Here is a 14,592-nt window from a genome sequence, read left to right as displayed (position 1 = left end):
TTATTCTATTGTTGTGACCTGCCCAGAGTCAGGCAACCTCCAAACTGAATGAATGAATGAATGAATGAATGAATGAATGAAAGAAAGGATAGATAGATAGATAGATAGATAGATAGATAGATAGATAGATAGATAGATAGATAGATAGATAGATAGATAGGATACAGGTGCTACTTTGAATAAGCAGAACTTTTTTTGTGATTATTTATTTATTAAATATGTGGGCTCTTCAATTCCACCATGACTCTGCGTAGAGTTTGGTCTAGTGGTTAAGGCTCCAGGCTAGAAACCAGGAGACAGAGTTCTAGTCCCGCCTTAGGCGTGAAAGCCGGCTAAGTGACCGTGGGCCAGTCCCTCAGCCCAACTCACTTCACAGGGTTGTTGTTGTGGGGAAAATAGGAGGAGGAAGGAGTGTTAGGTATGTTCACCACCTTGAGTTATTTATAAAAATAATAAAGGCGGGATAGACAATAATATAAAAATAATATCAAATAATGTAGTACAAATAATCCAAAAAGAAACATCCCAAAAAAAATAAAAAATCAACAAACCAATCATCACCTGCTCTAGCTCAAGGCCTGGGGAAACAGGCAGGTTTCAAGGGCTTGTTTAAACAGGACAGGATGAAGGCCAAACAGTTCTCTAGGAGAATTTTGTTCCAGAGAACAGGCGCCATGACAGAAAAGGCCTGCTTCCTGGTCCCATCAGGTGATTCTGCTTCATCGATGGGACCCAGTTCATGCTGACTGCTGGATCATACAGAATGGGGAGAAACTAGAGAAGACAGATAGTCCCTCAGATAACCAATCCCTATGCTATGAAGGGCTTTATAGATAATCAGAAATTTGAATTGCATCTACAAACCTACTGGTAACCAGTGCAGCAGCTCACTAAGCAGAGGTGTTTTATGTGCATACTATGGCATACCCATAACTGCCTGTCCTGCTGCATTCTCAATCAACTACAGTGTCTGCATAGTCTTGAATTAATTTAGAGCACATTGCAGTAGGCCAAACGTGAGGTGGCCAAAGCATGAAAGGGCTCTCTCTGGCTCAATCTTTTCCCCCCACCCAGCCCCGGCCAACACCAACAGGATCCAACTAGAGAGAGAGGAGGAGAACCATTCAGACACCAGACTTTCAACCTCAAATCCCCTTACTTGCTCCAGAAAGATAGTATGATTGATGGTACTGAAAAACACTAAGAGATCAAGGAGAACCAAGACAATTGCACTACCCCCATCCTGGCTCTGCCAGAAGTCATCAGCAAGCAGCACCAGTGCTGCCTCAGTACTATGTTCTGGTCAGATAGCAGACTGAAAAGGATACAGATAATCTTATTGAGAGATATTCAAGGTAGATCAACATATTCCAATAAAATCAATCAATCTCTATGTCTCTGTACGTACATATGTAAATATGTATGTGTGTGTGTGTACACTCACTCACTCACTCATATTCTCCAGGACTGGCAACTGCAACACCACTTGATAGTATCCATTGACTACTCATTAAAAAAAAAAATAAGAACACAAATTTCTTTGTGTAAGAAAGCAAATTTTACAAGATCCATGTGTTTCTGCATCAGCAGCTCTCATGAGATTTTGACATTTTTTTTCTGTGTCATTTCATAAAAATCATACCAAGGGTCACTGAACTCAGTATTATTCATATGAAGATGGTGGCAAATTATTACAGGTAAAACAATTATACAGAACTGCTTTCATATGGCAAATCACCAGAAATAAAGGGGAAAAGTAGGAAAATATGTCAGATAGAAAACCCTCTGATTAGTACTCTAATTTCAGTTTAAACATCATAAATGACAGAAGCCCTTCCCTCCCCTTTCTGCCCTGTTCATATTTCCTTACTGAAATAATTTCTTAGTATTATATTTATCTCTCTCTCACACACACACACTCTAAAAATCTATAAAAGAATTAAAGTGAAAGACATTAAGGTAATGGGTGTGCTTATCCAGAAATGTATGTTTATCTTGATAAATTTGTGGTATACGACATAACAATACACACAAAATGGTATAAGCAAATGCTATGTTGCATAGTGAGAACAAAAGCAATAATAAATGTATCACCTCTTGGTTTTAATTGAAAGTAGTATTTGCATAACCACTTTGGGATGCATCTAAGGTTAAGTTATGAAAAAAATAGGGGCATCAGGAGCTTTCTGAACAAAATCTCTTTGGCTATGTATACCAACTGCATATATCCAAGATCAAATCTGCCTCCTAGGAGATTTTGCATATGAGGAACTCTTCACAAATATCTAATGCCATTACTTCAAATGGACTGGAAACTATTTTATTCCCTGGTTGCACTCCATCTGATAGAGACTTTCAAGACATAAGCCAGTAAGCTGCATTGTCTTCTGATGTCCAGCTGGTGTAAGCATAGCATAAGGCCAGGTCACTTGAGACACCACAGTTGCAGAATTCCCTCCCAAAATCAGATTAATCTCATCCCAATTAGTTTAGACAAGCTAAATAAATGTTTTTGTTCCAATAGTCTTTTAATGTTTCTTTGAGAATGAATGTTTTAAATCTGCTTTCTTTACTTTAGCTCAGTTTTAATCCTATAGTTTTGTGCTATTATTTTGTTTTATACTCTGTAGTTAGGACTAAAGGCAGTATAAAAATAAGTTGGTATATAATAAATGAATGAATAAATCTATCTTTACATTCCAAATGACAACTTTGAAATACCTGTATGTTTTGAATGACATCTTTAAAAGGAGATGATCTCTGCATCCATGTGTTTACCATATCCATTGCTCTGTCAAAATTCTTTACATACTCTCCATACATTTTCAGAAATGGAGCAAGTTTTTGAAGGATATCTCCTAATCTTGGATTTGTATCCCTAAAAAACAAATGCACACATTTAAAGAGGTAGATACAGTATCTTGATGCCTATAATCTTGATATATTAGTCAAGATTATAGGCATATAGTATATCCTGGGTTTGATTCAAATTCACTGTCTGCAAATGAAAGGACTTCTTCCATTTATGGAAAGGTTTTCATCCAGCAGTGGGAGCTTACTGGCAGAAATGAATACAACTTTTGATCTTCTCCCTCCACTCCCCAGCACTGTTCTCAGGAGTCCTGGACAAAGTTTTGGAGAATGCAAAAGATGAAAAAAGGAGAACCACTAAATGTCTATATTTCTGTCAAGGACAGATAGTTTATATCTATTCACCTGTATTTGCATGAAGCTAATTCGACTTGTTTCTGTAGTATATTATAGGACATTAAGCTCAATATTGAGAACAATTTGTATCATGAAAGTGCATGTCCACTTCTGGAACACTTGGAAATACTCAAAGTTTGGTAAAAGTGTATTTTGAATGACCCTTTATCATAAATGAACATCAATGTTGTTGATGTAATAGTCCATTATTATTAAATAGTGGAGGGACTGCAGAACTCAAGGGCTTCGGCATCTTTATGGTTTGTCTAGATTTCATCATTCTGAAAATCCTGATGTCACTAGCAAAATTTATTTATTTATGCACCATTTGAAAACCACCCCAATAAATTAAAATTCTGGGCATTTAACATCATTTTAATTATAGCCATCAGTTAAATCCTTTATGAACCACTTAAATAGCAATTAAAAATACTGAGGGATATCCCTCATTTCTACCTCTTCATTATGAAACTAATTTAAATCCATTTCTTCCTCCTGTCTTCTAACAAGATACAGCTCCTTTAGAAGACACATCCTCTTATCCCATGACATCTATGCTGTATTAAGAGCCTTTGGAGATAAACCTTGTGATAACTGAATTATACATTTTTCAGTTATCCATGTACATAAAATCAAACTGACCAATCCAATTTATAGTTTAAAGGAAAAGTAAATGTGGTTTTATACTGCATAAGCCATTTTAATTTTTGCAATCTGATATCACACATCACTGAACTGATTATTTGCATGAATAAATTCTTCCTACTGATTACTACTTTAGAATCCACACAATTGTCTCTTTATGGACCCAGTTCTACATCCTGGCCAGTGGTCTGCTTATGCTAGAATGTGTGAAGGTAGGTTTCATTAATACAAGTCTAATTAGCACAGCGAGAATACAAGCATGTAAGAGTTACTAACCCTGAACACAGTGGGAAAGGTCATTGCTTCTGCACTAGTTCTGACCCATAACTCTTTAGAGTTAGGGGAATGGTACAAGACTATTGAAAATGAGAATATTTTTGTCTTCCTTTATTTTAATAGTACAAATAAAGAAATGTGAAATTTGTTGAGCCTTTAAATATACGGTATATCTTATATGTAAATATATTCTACTAATCTATTAAAATACCAATAGTGTATTACAGGAGAAAACATTTTTACTTATGAGGAAGCTCTTAATATGGAAATATTTGCTTGTAACTTTTCATTTACCCACCATTCATCTGTAATCCTTGTTTTGAGTTCAGGAAGGAGAAACTGTTCATGGAAGCGATAGATGGAAGAAATATTTGAAAATATTCCTGTTACCACATCAGGTGGAATTCCCGATTCATACAATTTAGTGCAAAAAACCTGCACCAAAAAAAAGAACACAACGATCCCACAAAATCAGTTCCAAAAGTATATGACTTATACTAATGTAGTGTAGCTGGATTTTGAAAGATGACTTTTTTTTAAGGAATGCATGTGTTCAAGAGATGTTCAGTTTTTTAAGAGGGCTCCTTTTAAGCAGGTATATCCCACCTGTTTTACTTCAAGGCCACTCAGCATGTAAGGTGGTAATTATTTGTTTCTTCTTAGCTTTGCTTAACAAAAATGAAACCTCGAACTATAAAGCTGATTTAAATACAATTTGCAGATATGTTCAGATATCTTTTCTAAATAAATTTTTGCCATGTTAAAAATAGATGCAGATAACTGAAAAATTATCTTCTATATGCAGCTGATATATATATATATATATATATATATATCCCATTTCTACTGTATATTGAATATTACATAATGAATTAAAGAACAACAAACACCTTAGTCAACTATTATACAGAAATTTAACTGAAAAGGTTGTTTCCAAAAACCTACTTAAACCCAAAACCTACTTAAATAAACAAACATTTAACTATATACTCTATTTTGCAGACAGATTTGCAAATGGGGGCTCATCTAAAGAAACCCATCAGATGGAGGATGGATTCAGATACCCATGAGCATATGACTGGCAACTGACATGTAACTAAGCTTTCACTGAATATATGCTTGGGGCAGATTCAAATTTTCCAAATCATTCAAATCAATTCATTCAAATTTTCCAAATCTAACACCTTAAGCACTATACATTATCACAACACTGCAGTGACTGAATTAGAAGCACCCATGTGTGAAACTATTCTGATGGACAGAACACTTGTTTCCTGCATTGTATTCCAAATGATCCATTCCAATGCTGCAATGGAACACCCAATATAGGAGATAGCATTGGGATATTTCACAACAGATTATCTATAATACACCATTAAAACTAGAAGGAACTCTGGAACAGTTGACTTTCTACAATTATTAAGTAATACATGTAGAAATAATGTATGATGCCTACTTTATCTGGTAAGTCCCCCCTATTCCTACCATCACCATATTCTCTGAACTGAATGGAATTGAACTGAATAATATCTTTCACTATGGTAAAAGGGCAGTACAGTGAGATAATAGGGAAAATTAGATGGAGAGTATTATGGCTGATAAGGCATCTTTTCAATGGAATTAGAGAGAACAAACATTTGATCAGAACAGGACAAGTGACTGTGGTTCTAGTAGCAGTTCTACTGAAGCTGAAACCTTGAATCGTATAGAGGCAGAAAAGAAACAAACATTCAGTTGGTTCAGTTTGTATAACCTCATTCATTCCATTCCTATGGGTTGCAGCAGTCTACCCAGTGACAAGAAAGCATTTGGAAATTAAGGTGCACATATCTAAGGTGGGGTATTGCACACAGCAACAGGCTGCCAGAAGGCAGGGTATCTTTAGGGTGTGATCCATGCACACAGTGGTAGGTGGAGACATGTGTGTTTAGTCTTAACTAGAGTAAGAGAAACCAACACTACTGGATCTAGGCTGCAAAAATCCAGGTGAGCACTAGATAGCAAGCACAGATATAACAACCCTTAATTCTTTGCTGCCACCTAGTGGTCATCTTGGTTTCTGCAGCTCAGATTTGGTTGCACTAGTGGAAAATGGCCAGGCAAATTGTTCACAAAAATAGTCGTGTGTGTCTGACATTTGGAATAAGTGGAATTACAGAGGAATAATACATCTCAAAAAAACAAAATATGGTTGAAATAAATTTACCTGATCAAGAAGATGAAGCCTTTTAACATAAGCTTCTTCTGTATGAAGAAGTTCATTTGCAATATTAAACAGCTTTTGTGGCTCTGAATACTGTAACAATATGAAAAATGCAAAATCCATTTTAAATAAATATTCCAAATACAAGGGAAATCAAAAATCTTTTTGTACTGTTTTCTTCCAATAGTTGAAGTCTTCCCCTGTGAAAAAAATTTTTTTTTCTGTTGCACTGATCAAGTATGCAGTTAGCTGGTATACAATTATATACAATAATTATGCATATGATTGTTAAAGGAGCACACTTCACTGTTATTCCAAAATCAAATTAGCACAGCAGAAATCCTTATAACTGATATAGAACCACGTAATGTATATATTATGTTCACTGTTAGCAAATTCCAAGTACATCAATTCCTCCAATTCATTACTAATTTAAGTGTGGAATTTCTCTCCCTGAACCACATGCAGTCCCATTGGCCTATTACTGACTGATTAACCAAAAGCAAGCAATCAATGTTTCATCACAAGAGATTTAAGCAGTGCTCCTGATCTAGGGAGGGTTTTCCCAGTTTTCAATGAAGAAAAACAAAGAAGATCTCTCTATTCTGGCATACACTCACACTCTAGTAAATGCACAGTGGCAATGATGTGGTCAGTGTGAGTTCCCAGAGTAGTAATATGATGGCAAATATTACTACATTCCTCAAAACCTCTTGTAAAGACTAGCTTATCTCCACCTTTATAAAATGCACTGAGAAAATATCTGAAGCTTGAGTTATATCAGCCTTACTTCACTAATAGTGTTGAAACAGTTGTAAGAACTGTACAACTATATTTTCATAAAAAATCAATGAGAAATCAGCAAGATATAACTTTAATTTAAATCAGCAAGGTGTAACTTAATACACATTTGTACAATATGTGCACACACAGGTATGTGGTGGGTTGGCTACTCTGGCTCCCTCAAGCAGGGGTCCTTAACCTTCTCCCACAATCCCTGGAGAGTCTTTTCAGTTGCCAGCACCTTCCACTCTTTACAAAGAAAATTCCTCTCTGCACCTATTTGAGGAGGAGGAAAGTGGAAAACTCTTGACTCTTGACTTTCTCTGAGCGGCAGAGGGACCTGGAATTAGAGTAGGCTAATTTCCATGTCAGAATGAGCCTGCTGATACCAGATGAAGATTCAGTTGTTTATTATGTAGAGTAGATAATTAAGGTTAAGGGCTAATTGAAAATAATGTGAGAAAAGGAAAAGGAAGGTCTCACGAACCCTGCAGGTTTTTATTCACAGCTATAATTCCTGGCAAGAATACACATCAAGAAACAAACACAAAAAAGGTAGAATGAAATAGAACTAAGGATACAAAGAAACAGATTAAATCAGTCCATAATCTAAATCAGTGTTTCTCAATCTTGGCAACTTTAAGCTGTGTGGATTTCAACTCCCAGAATTCCCTAGCCAGCATTCTGGGAGTTGAAGTCCACACAGCTTAAAGTTGCCAAGGTTGCGAAACACTGATCTAAATTCTTAAAAATCCTAACTTGCATCTAACTCTGCATTTCTTTTGATGGCTATTTACTTCTGAATTTTCCAACCTTTCTCCAGGTTGGGATGTGCTTTTTATCTGGAGAGAGGCAGGCTGGGGAGAGGTGCCATTTTAAACATCCTTTTAAAGTTCACCTGAGAAAGGGAAAACCTTCTAATTCCTGACTAGTTGCTTACAGTTTGAGTTCTAGCTCACTATCTACTGGAGATCATTTTGATTAACTCTTTTCTGACTGAACCTCTTAGAATATTTTCTCTCCCTTTACTACACCAGGATATAACCAAATATAGTGACCATATTTTTCAGGAATATTTTCTAATAAACTAAAGCAAAAATTGATGCTTTTTCTTTGCTCTCCCCTCCCTAGAAATATTCTCTGAGGTCTGGAGCTTCCATTTAAACACACACACATACACACATGCACATTCTCACAGTAACAGGATGAAATAAAGTTACAGCTGTACAACTGCATGTTGGAGAGCACTCCTGAGAATATCGTGGACATCCAAGAAAACAAACAAATGGACCAACGAACAAACCCACCCAGAGTTCTCACTTGAGGCTCAAATTATCCTAATTCAGACACATTGTGTGAAGACCCAGCTCTCTGGAGAAGGCTCTAATGCTGGGCAAGGTGGAAGGAAAGAGAAGTGGACAACCAGCAGCAAGGAAGATAGTTACAGGGGTGATGGGTGCACTGTTGGAAGACCTGAAAGACCAGGGTAGGGACAGATGGTCATGGAGAAAATCTATCTATATGGAAACTAAGAGTTAACAATGACTTTATGGGACATAATCAATCAGTATATGACTGCAAAAGTGACATGAATTGGAAACAGATTAATTCATCCATTCCTATTTCAGCATCAAACCAGCTTCTACCTGAAGCTAAGAAGAACAGAGAGCATGGTGAATGATCCTCTGGAGGTGTTGTCAAATAGTATCGAGAGCATGCTTTTTTTACTTCTGGGCCAGTGCCAAAAATTAGTTCTAAAACAATCCCTAATCATCTAGACATTACAACTATTCCATATAAAACTAGTAGTTATAAAATCAAATATATTTCTATAGGTTCTGTCTCAGTAGCTTTAGGCTCAGGTGGATTTTGAGCAGAGGATAACCTAGGTGAAGCAAACAAATGAACATTTTTTAACAAAAAAATGTAAAGGGTTAATTTTTCCAAAATAAAGGTATTAGAGGGAAGTGTTTGATTTTTTCCTATTCCTTCCACCGCAACCCTAAAATCCTGTCCAAAGAAGAGAAGATTCTAAACAATATGAGCTGGTATACAGCTGTGAGAAGAGGCAGTCAAATGCTTCATGCATGGGGCTAGGTTGTTTGAAGGCCTGATGTCTACCCATCCCATTAGGTCCAGCTGAAAGGGCATGCTCTGGGACCCATCTATTAGAGAATGTGATTTGGCAGGGCCCAGGAAGAGAGCCTTTCCTGTTGTGGTGCCTGCCCTTTGGAAAATAATTCCCTAGAGCAGTATTTCTCAAATGTCAGCAACATTAAGATGTGTAGACTTCAACTCCCAGAACCCTTCCAGCCAACATGCCAGCTGGAGGAATTCTGGGAGTTGAAGTCCCCACATCTTAACGTTGCTGAGGTTGAGAAACATTGCCCTAAAGCAAGGTTTCTCAACCAGGGTTCCATGGAGCCCTGGGGTTTCACAAAGGGTCACTGGGGGTTCCCTGGGAGATCCCGATTTATTAAAAAAATTATTTCAAATGTGGGCAACTTCACACGAAAGAGGTAAGTTTCATTCTTTATTTTTAGTTTAAGAAACACTGTTAGTGCCTACACATGAAACAAATATAATAATTTTGTAACTTCTGGCTTATGTTTGAGCCCGAATCTGCAGGGGTTCCCTGAGGCCAGAAAAATATTTCAAGGGTTCCTCCAGGGTCCAAAGGTTGAGAAAGGCTGCCCTAGAGATGAGATTAGATTGGCCCTGGCCCTGACAGCCTTCCACAAGGCCTTAAAGACATGGCTTTTCATCAGACTTGAGGATCCAGGTATGTGTCTTACCCCATGAAATGGCTGTGCTGATCTGTGTTGGTGGCTTTTACCTCAGCTGCAGATTATGTGCATTCTGTTTTTTGTTTGTTTGTTTAATGTTTTTATGGTCTTGTTAACTGCCCAGAATCATGCATTTGAAATGGGGAGCCATAGGTAAAGGTAAAGGTTTCCCTTGACGTAAAGTCCAGTCGTGTCCGACTCTAGGGGGCGGTGCTCATCTCCGTTTCAAAGCCTTGGAGCCGGCGTTGTCATAGACACTTCCGGGTCATGTGGCCAGCATGACGACTCGGAACGCCGTTACCTTCCCGCCGAAGCGGTACCAATTAATCTACTCACATTTGCATGTTTTCGAACTGCTTGGTGTGCAGAAGCTGGGACGAGCAACGGGAGCTCACCCCGCCACGCGGTTTCGAACCGCCGACCTTCCGATCGACAGCTCAGCGGTTTAACCCGCAGCGCCACCGCGTCCCTATGGGGAGCCATATAAACTGAAATAGTCAGTATAATTTGATGTGCATTGCCACATATATCCAGGTAAGCATAGTTAAATAACAATAAGCAAATCTGATCCAAAGGATAGTGATGCATTCTTAAGAATAATTCACTTAATGCTTAAATACAATCTCAGCTTTCTGTAAAAAGACATGACTGATGTTGTAACTGCAAATTAAGGATTTGCTACCATAACTTTCTTTGTATTATAAACTATTCTATCCTTGCAGTAGAACTGCAAAACAAGAACATGTATTCTGAGCCTGAAGCGTTTAGAATACGTTTCCAAGTTTTGTCTAAATTACCACTATTATACTACCTTGGTTGCAGTGACATCAGTATCAATGTTTCTAGACCTTCTGACTTGGGTCATATTAATAAGCTGATTGGTGTAAAAGATGGTGTTTATGAATACAGAAACACCCAGTTCCTAAACTAATGCCCATGAATTGGTTGTAATACTATCTCTTCAATGGAAAAAAAGTTTGTGTCTTTAAGGCCAAATTAATCCCCATGTTAAAATGATAGTAAAAACAGCCAGTTAACTGGACTATTTTGTAAATATTAAAGCCAGGTACAATTTTCCTCCATCTGACCTTGCCCTTACAGTTATATGTCTGGTTATTCTAACAGTTACCAAACCTTCCTTGCAGCCAATTTCTGAACAACTTAGTTTTTACGCTATTGGGCAGCCTTAGAAAACAAAACCTAAAACACCAGTCAGAAAACAACAACCTGAACACCTGAGAGGAAGTTGGAACTATTTAGAAAAAATAAAGAAGGAAGTCAAGTCACCATCACTTAGGTTTGAAAGAAAGATTAGACTGCAGAGAAAACAGAAGAAAGCACCCAATAATAATTTGCTGAGCATGTCTTTTTTTCTTAATTTTTAAAATGTATCATTGTTACCTAAAGGATACATTTAGACATAAAGAAGAATGCATTATATAATATGCATTGTAATTATATGAGTCTACTTATATGTATGCTTGCTTGCTTACATGGGTGCTGGTCAACGATACTTACACATCATTTCTAAAAGCCACTTATACACAAAACCTGCAAAGAATACTGGTTGGAATTAGTAAAGAAAAAGCTAATAGCATGGTACCAGAACTACGCTTTGCATAAAAAAGACAAACTCTACAACTAACCAAGTAGTAAGAAGCTACTGGGCTAAGTCCATACACTGTGTGCATCAGCATAATGCATCTTTTTGTGTGCATTGTGAAGAATGTGCTGAAAGTAAAAGTTCCATACAACATAATATTCTAACAGCAATGTAGAAATTTAAAAAATTACCTTGTTAATATCTATACATTCCAGCTTCGAGACCTCTGCCATTTCTGGGTCTTCACTACTTCCCTCATCTATATCACTGTCTTCATCTTGAGCAGAGTCTCTCTTCTGTTCGCCAGCAGAAAACATGACCTGTTTTTTGTCCCTATCCATTTCAGCTAGATTCCCAGTTACTGTTGTTTTTTTCTGTTCTGTAGCTTCCTCATTTGGAAAATTCTCTCCCACTACATTACAAGAAGGGCTGTCTATTCCGCTGTCCCTGTTAGGAATTTTGCCATTACTATTCATCTCAACAGATGTGTCCTTATGGCTGTGCGTTGCCACAGATTCTTTGCTGATGGGCACATTAGTACAATCTTCAGTGTTTGTGGTGTCATCTATGTCTAGTTCTTTGATTTTCATTAGGTCTGCATTAGACATTTCAGGGCTACACAAGACATTAGGCCCACTCTCATCCAGCTCTTTATTTTCATTTGTTGAAGTGCTGGAAGCTACCAAATCATAGGTGATTGGGCGATGCTCTTCAGAAGAGTCTGGTTCTTGTTCCATCTTAAAAGCTAAATTAAACTGATTTCTTTGACCAACATGTGTGGGTTGCCTGCAAATGAAAACAAAGTTACAGGGTCACTGATATCATATGACAGATTTTAGGACCTCAGTATGAACTCACTAACTGTGAGGAAGTAATAATTGATTTAATCTTTAATCTATCGCAGATTATGGTCCCAGAGATTTAAGCTTCCAGGACCACCTCTAATTTTGGACTGGGTGAAGTGGTCTATTACTAAAGCATTACTAAAGCAAATTTTCAGTGAGTTGGTTAAATTAACATAGCAACAGGATCTGAATTTTCTACTTCAGCATCAAAATATATTTGGTTGTCTCTTTGAATTAATGTAGCAAAGAAGCACTATAATTTCTTCAGAATATCTGAATGGATAATCATATAAACTGCCATGAATATTCATAGTGAACCAGTGCAAACAAATATATTTAAACTCACAAATTTCCGTTTTTATAAGAAATGGAACAAATAAAAGCCACAAATTTGGCTTTTTAGAATTTTAAGAGAACTATATTGAGGAAGTCAAAGCATTCAGTGAATTAGTTTCAAAGAATGAATATGGGCTGTTAGACTATGTAAGTATTTTTAGCCTCAAAAAAACTCATCATCCACAGATTATATTACCATAAAAAATACAGTTCCTAGACATTTATAATATAAACATACTTATGACTTTTCAGCTTTCTGATGAGTCTGCCAATTTTAAAATGGGTGCTCTTTACAGGGAAAAAACAAACTGTCTAGCCATGTAGTCAAAGCAAACCTAATCCATGATCAAACAGGAACAATTTTTTAGGATATAGCAATATATTTATTATCATGGATTCTTGGCTGGCCATGCATCAATATGTCAACCCATTATATATTAAATTAAAAACCTGATAAGCCAGACACTTTTACTTATAGAAAACAGGTGTTCCACATCATTTTTAAAAAGCCTCCATCGATTATGAGGTAGGTTTCAATCTCCCCACCAGGCTTAAAATGGCCCCAGCTTAGTAACTGTATTATAATAACTGTCACTGTTATAATAAAATCAATAACACCATTTTCTGCATTTCATACTGTGTGTCTCAGCTACTGTACTTTCATTGTAGTTTTTCTTAAAAAACTCTTTAAATGAAGAGACTCTGACAGTAAAATTAATCAAACACTCTTACCTTATCCCTTCAAATTTTTCAATGAGCCTGCTAATATCTGCTGAGGCATGTGTGGTTTCTTCTTCAGGCACTTGAATTCTTGAAGACTTTGGATCAGCTGGCAAAGGCCTAGATGGTGCTGGAGGAATCTTCTCCTGTCCAGCAGGCTGAAGATGAACAGGTTTTGGAGGTACTAAAAATCCAGAATCAAAAGTCAAGTCTTTTCCATCTTTAAAACTAATAAAGAATGAAGTCAAGTGCTCCTAGAAAAACTGTTCCTTTTCAACAGCTGAAGCCATTTAACATTAGGTTATTTTCATGTATAAGCACATTGGTTTTAAGCTAAGTAGTATCAGTTCATGTTGTTAGTATCTTTCAAAGTCTGACAGAACGAGTGTGACCACTTCCTGGTTGCTAAACAGGATATACAGTGTGCACAGACATTGCAATTAGCAAAACTTCTAGCATACTTGTTACCCTGGGCTGAACATTTGAAGAAGTGGTGACCCAACACTTTGAATAAGATTACATTAAAGCCATGGAATCTTTCAAAGATTTTTTTTATCCTCTCATGTTCATTCTTCTGGAACCCCAAAAAGCAAAATAAAACCAGCCCATCATTTCTCCTTTTCCCTTCCGCCATCTCTTTATAGTACAATATGCTAAATGTCCTTCCTCTTTTGCTGAACTCATTACTCTGACACAAGCACTTGCCATGTACCATACTGCTGCTTGCTCTTGGAGGTAGAAGAGAACAATGAAGTACACAGGCACTTCAGTCCCACTGTGTTGGTGTTTTTCAAAACGCAGCAAACAATGTGAAATTCTCACCCTGCTTGCAAGTAGTATTTTTTCAAGCCTCCAAGCAATAACCCCTAGCAACAAGGTCATGTGTTTTCATTGTTCCTTACAGCTGAAAGCAACTTTAACTGATCCTTCAACTAGGTACAGAAAAAGTGACTTAGGAGAATTAATGCCAAGTATTCATCTCTGTGATACCTGCTGCTGTGTTTCATTCAGGTTCGACCTGCTTAGTGGGAAAAAGTGCTAAGCATTCAAAATTTTAGAATGCTGTTATGTAGAAATTAGAGATTATACAAAATCATGTCCTGCTTTTATGTAATGTTGTCAAAGTATATTTCACTTCACAAGAATAACATAAGTAAACTAAAAAGGAATTTACACTTTAAATTTAGA

At 36.9% G+C, this 14,592-nt stretch overlaps 1 protein-coding gene across 1 annotated transcript in view; it reads right to left on the bottom strand.

Moving 5' to 3' along the window:
* The window catches only part of FGD3 (FYVE, RhoGEF and PH domain containing 3), a 56,658-nt gene extending 42,860 nt beyond the window's left edge, over nt 1-13,798 (bottom strand). The window contains exons 1-5 of the mRNA XM_063291787.1: nt 13,417-13,798; nt 11,695-12,289; nt 6,335-6,424; nt 4,427-4,563; nt 2,722-2,878 (exon numbers count right to left, since the gene is read on the bottom strand). Coding sequence (XP_063147857.1) covers nt 2,722-2,878; nt 4,427-4,563; nt 6,335-6,424; nt 11,695-12,240 — 930 coding nt within the window. The 5' untranslated portion in view covers nt 12,241-12,289; nt 13,417-13,798. The remainder of the gene's footprint in view (nt 1-2,721; nt 2,879-4,426; nt 4,564-6,334; nt 6,425-11,694; nt 12,290-13,416) is intronic.
* Between the last annotated feature and the right edge of the window lie 794 nt (nt 13,799-14,592).

This window comes from Candoia aspera, chromosome 2, assembly GCF_035149785.1.
Source record: "Candoia aspera isolate rCanAsp1 chromosome 2, rCanAsp1.hap2, whole genome shotgun sequence".
Classification (NCBI taxonomy): domain Eukaryota; kingdom Metazoa; phylum Chordata; class Lepidosauria; order Squamata; family Boidae; genus Candoia; species Candoia aspera.
Note: the sequence above shows the minus strand (reverse complement) of the source record. Positions and strands in the feature narration are given on the sequence as shown.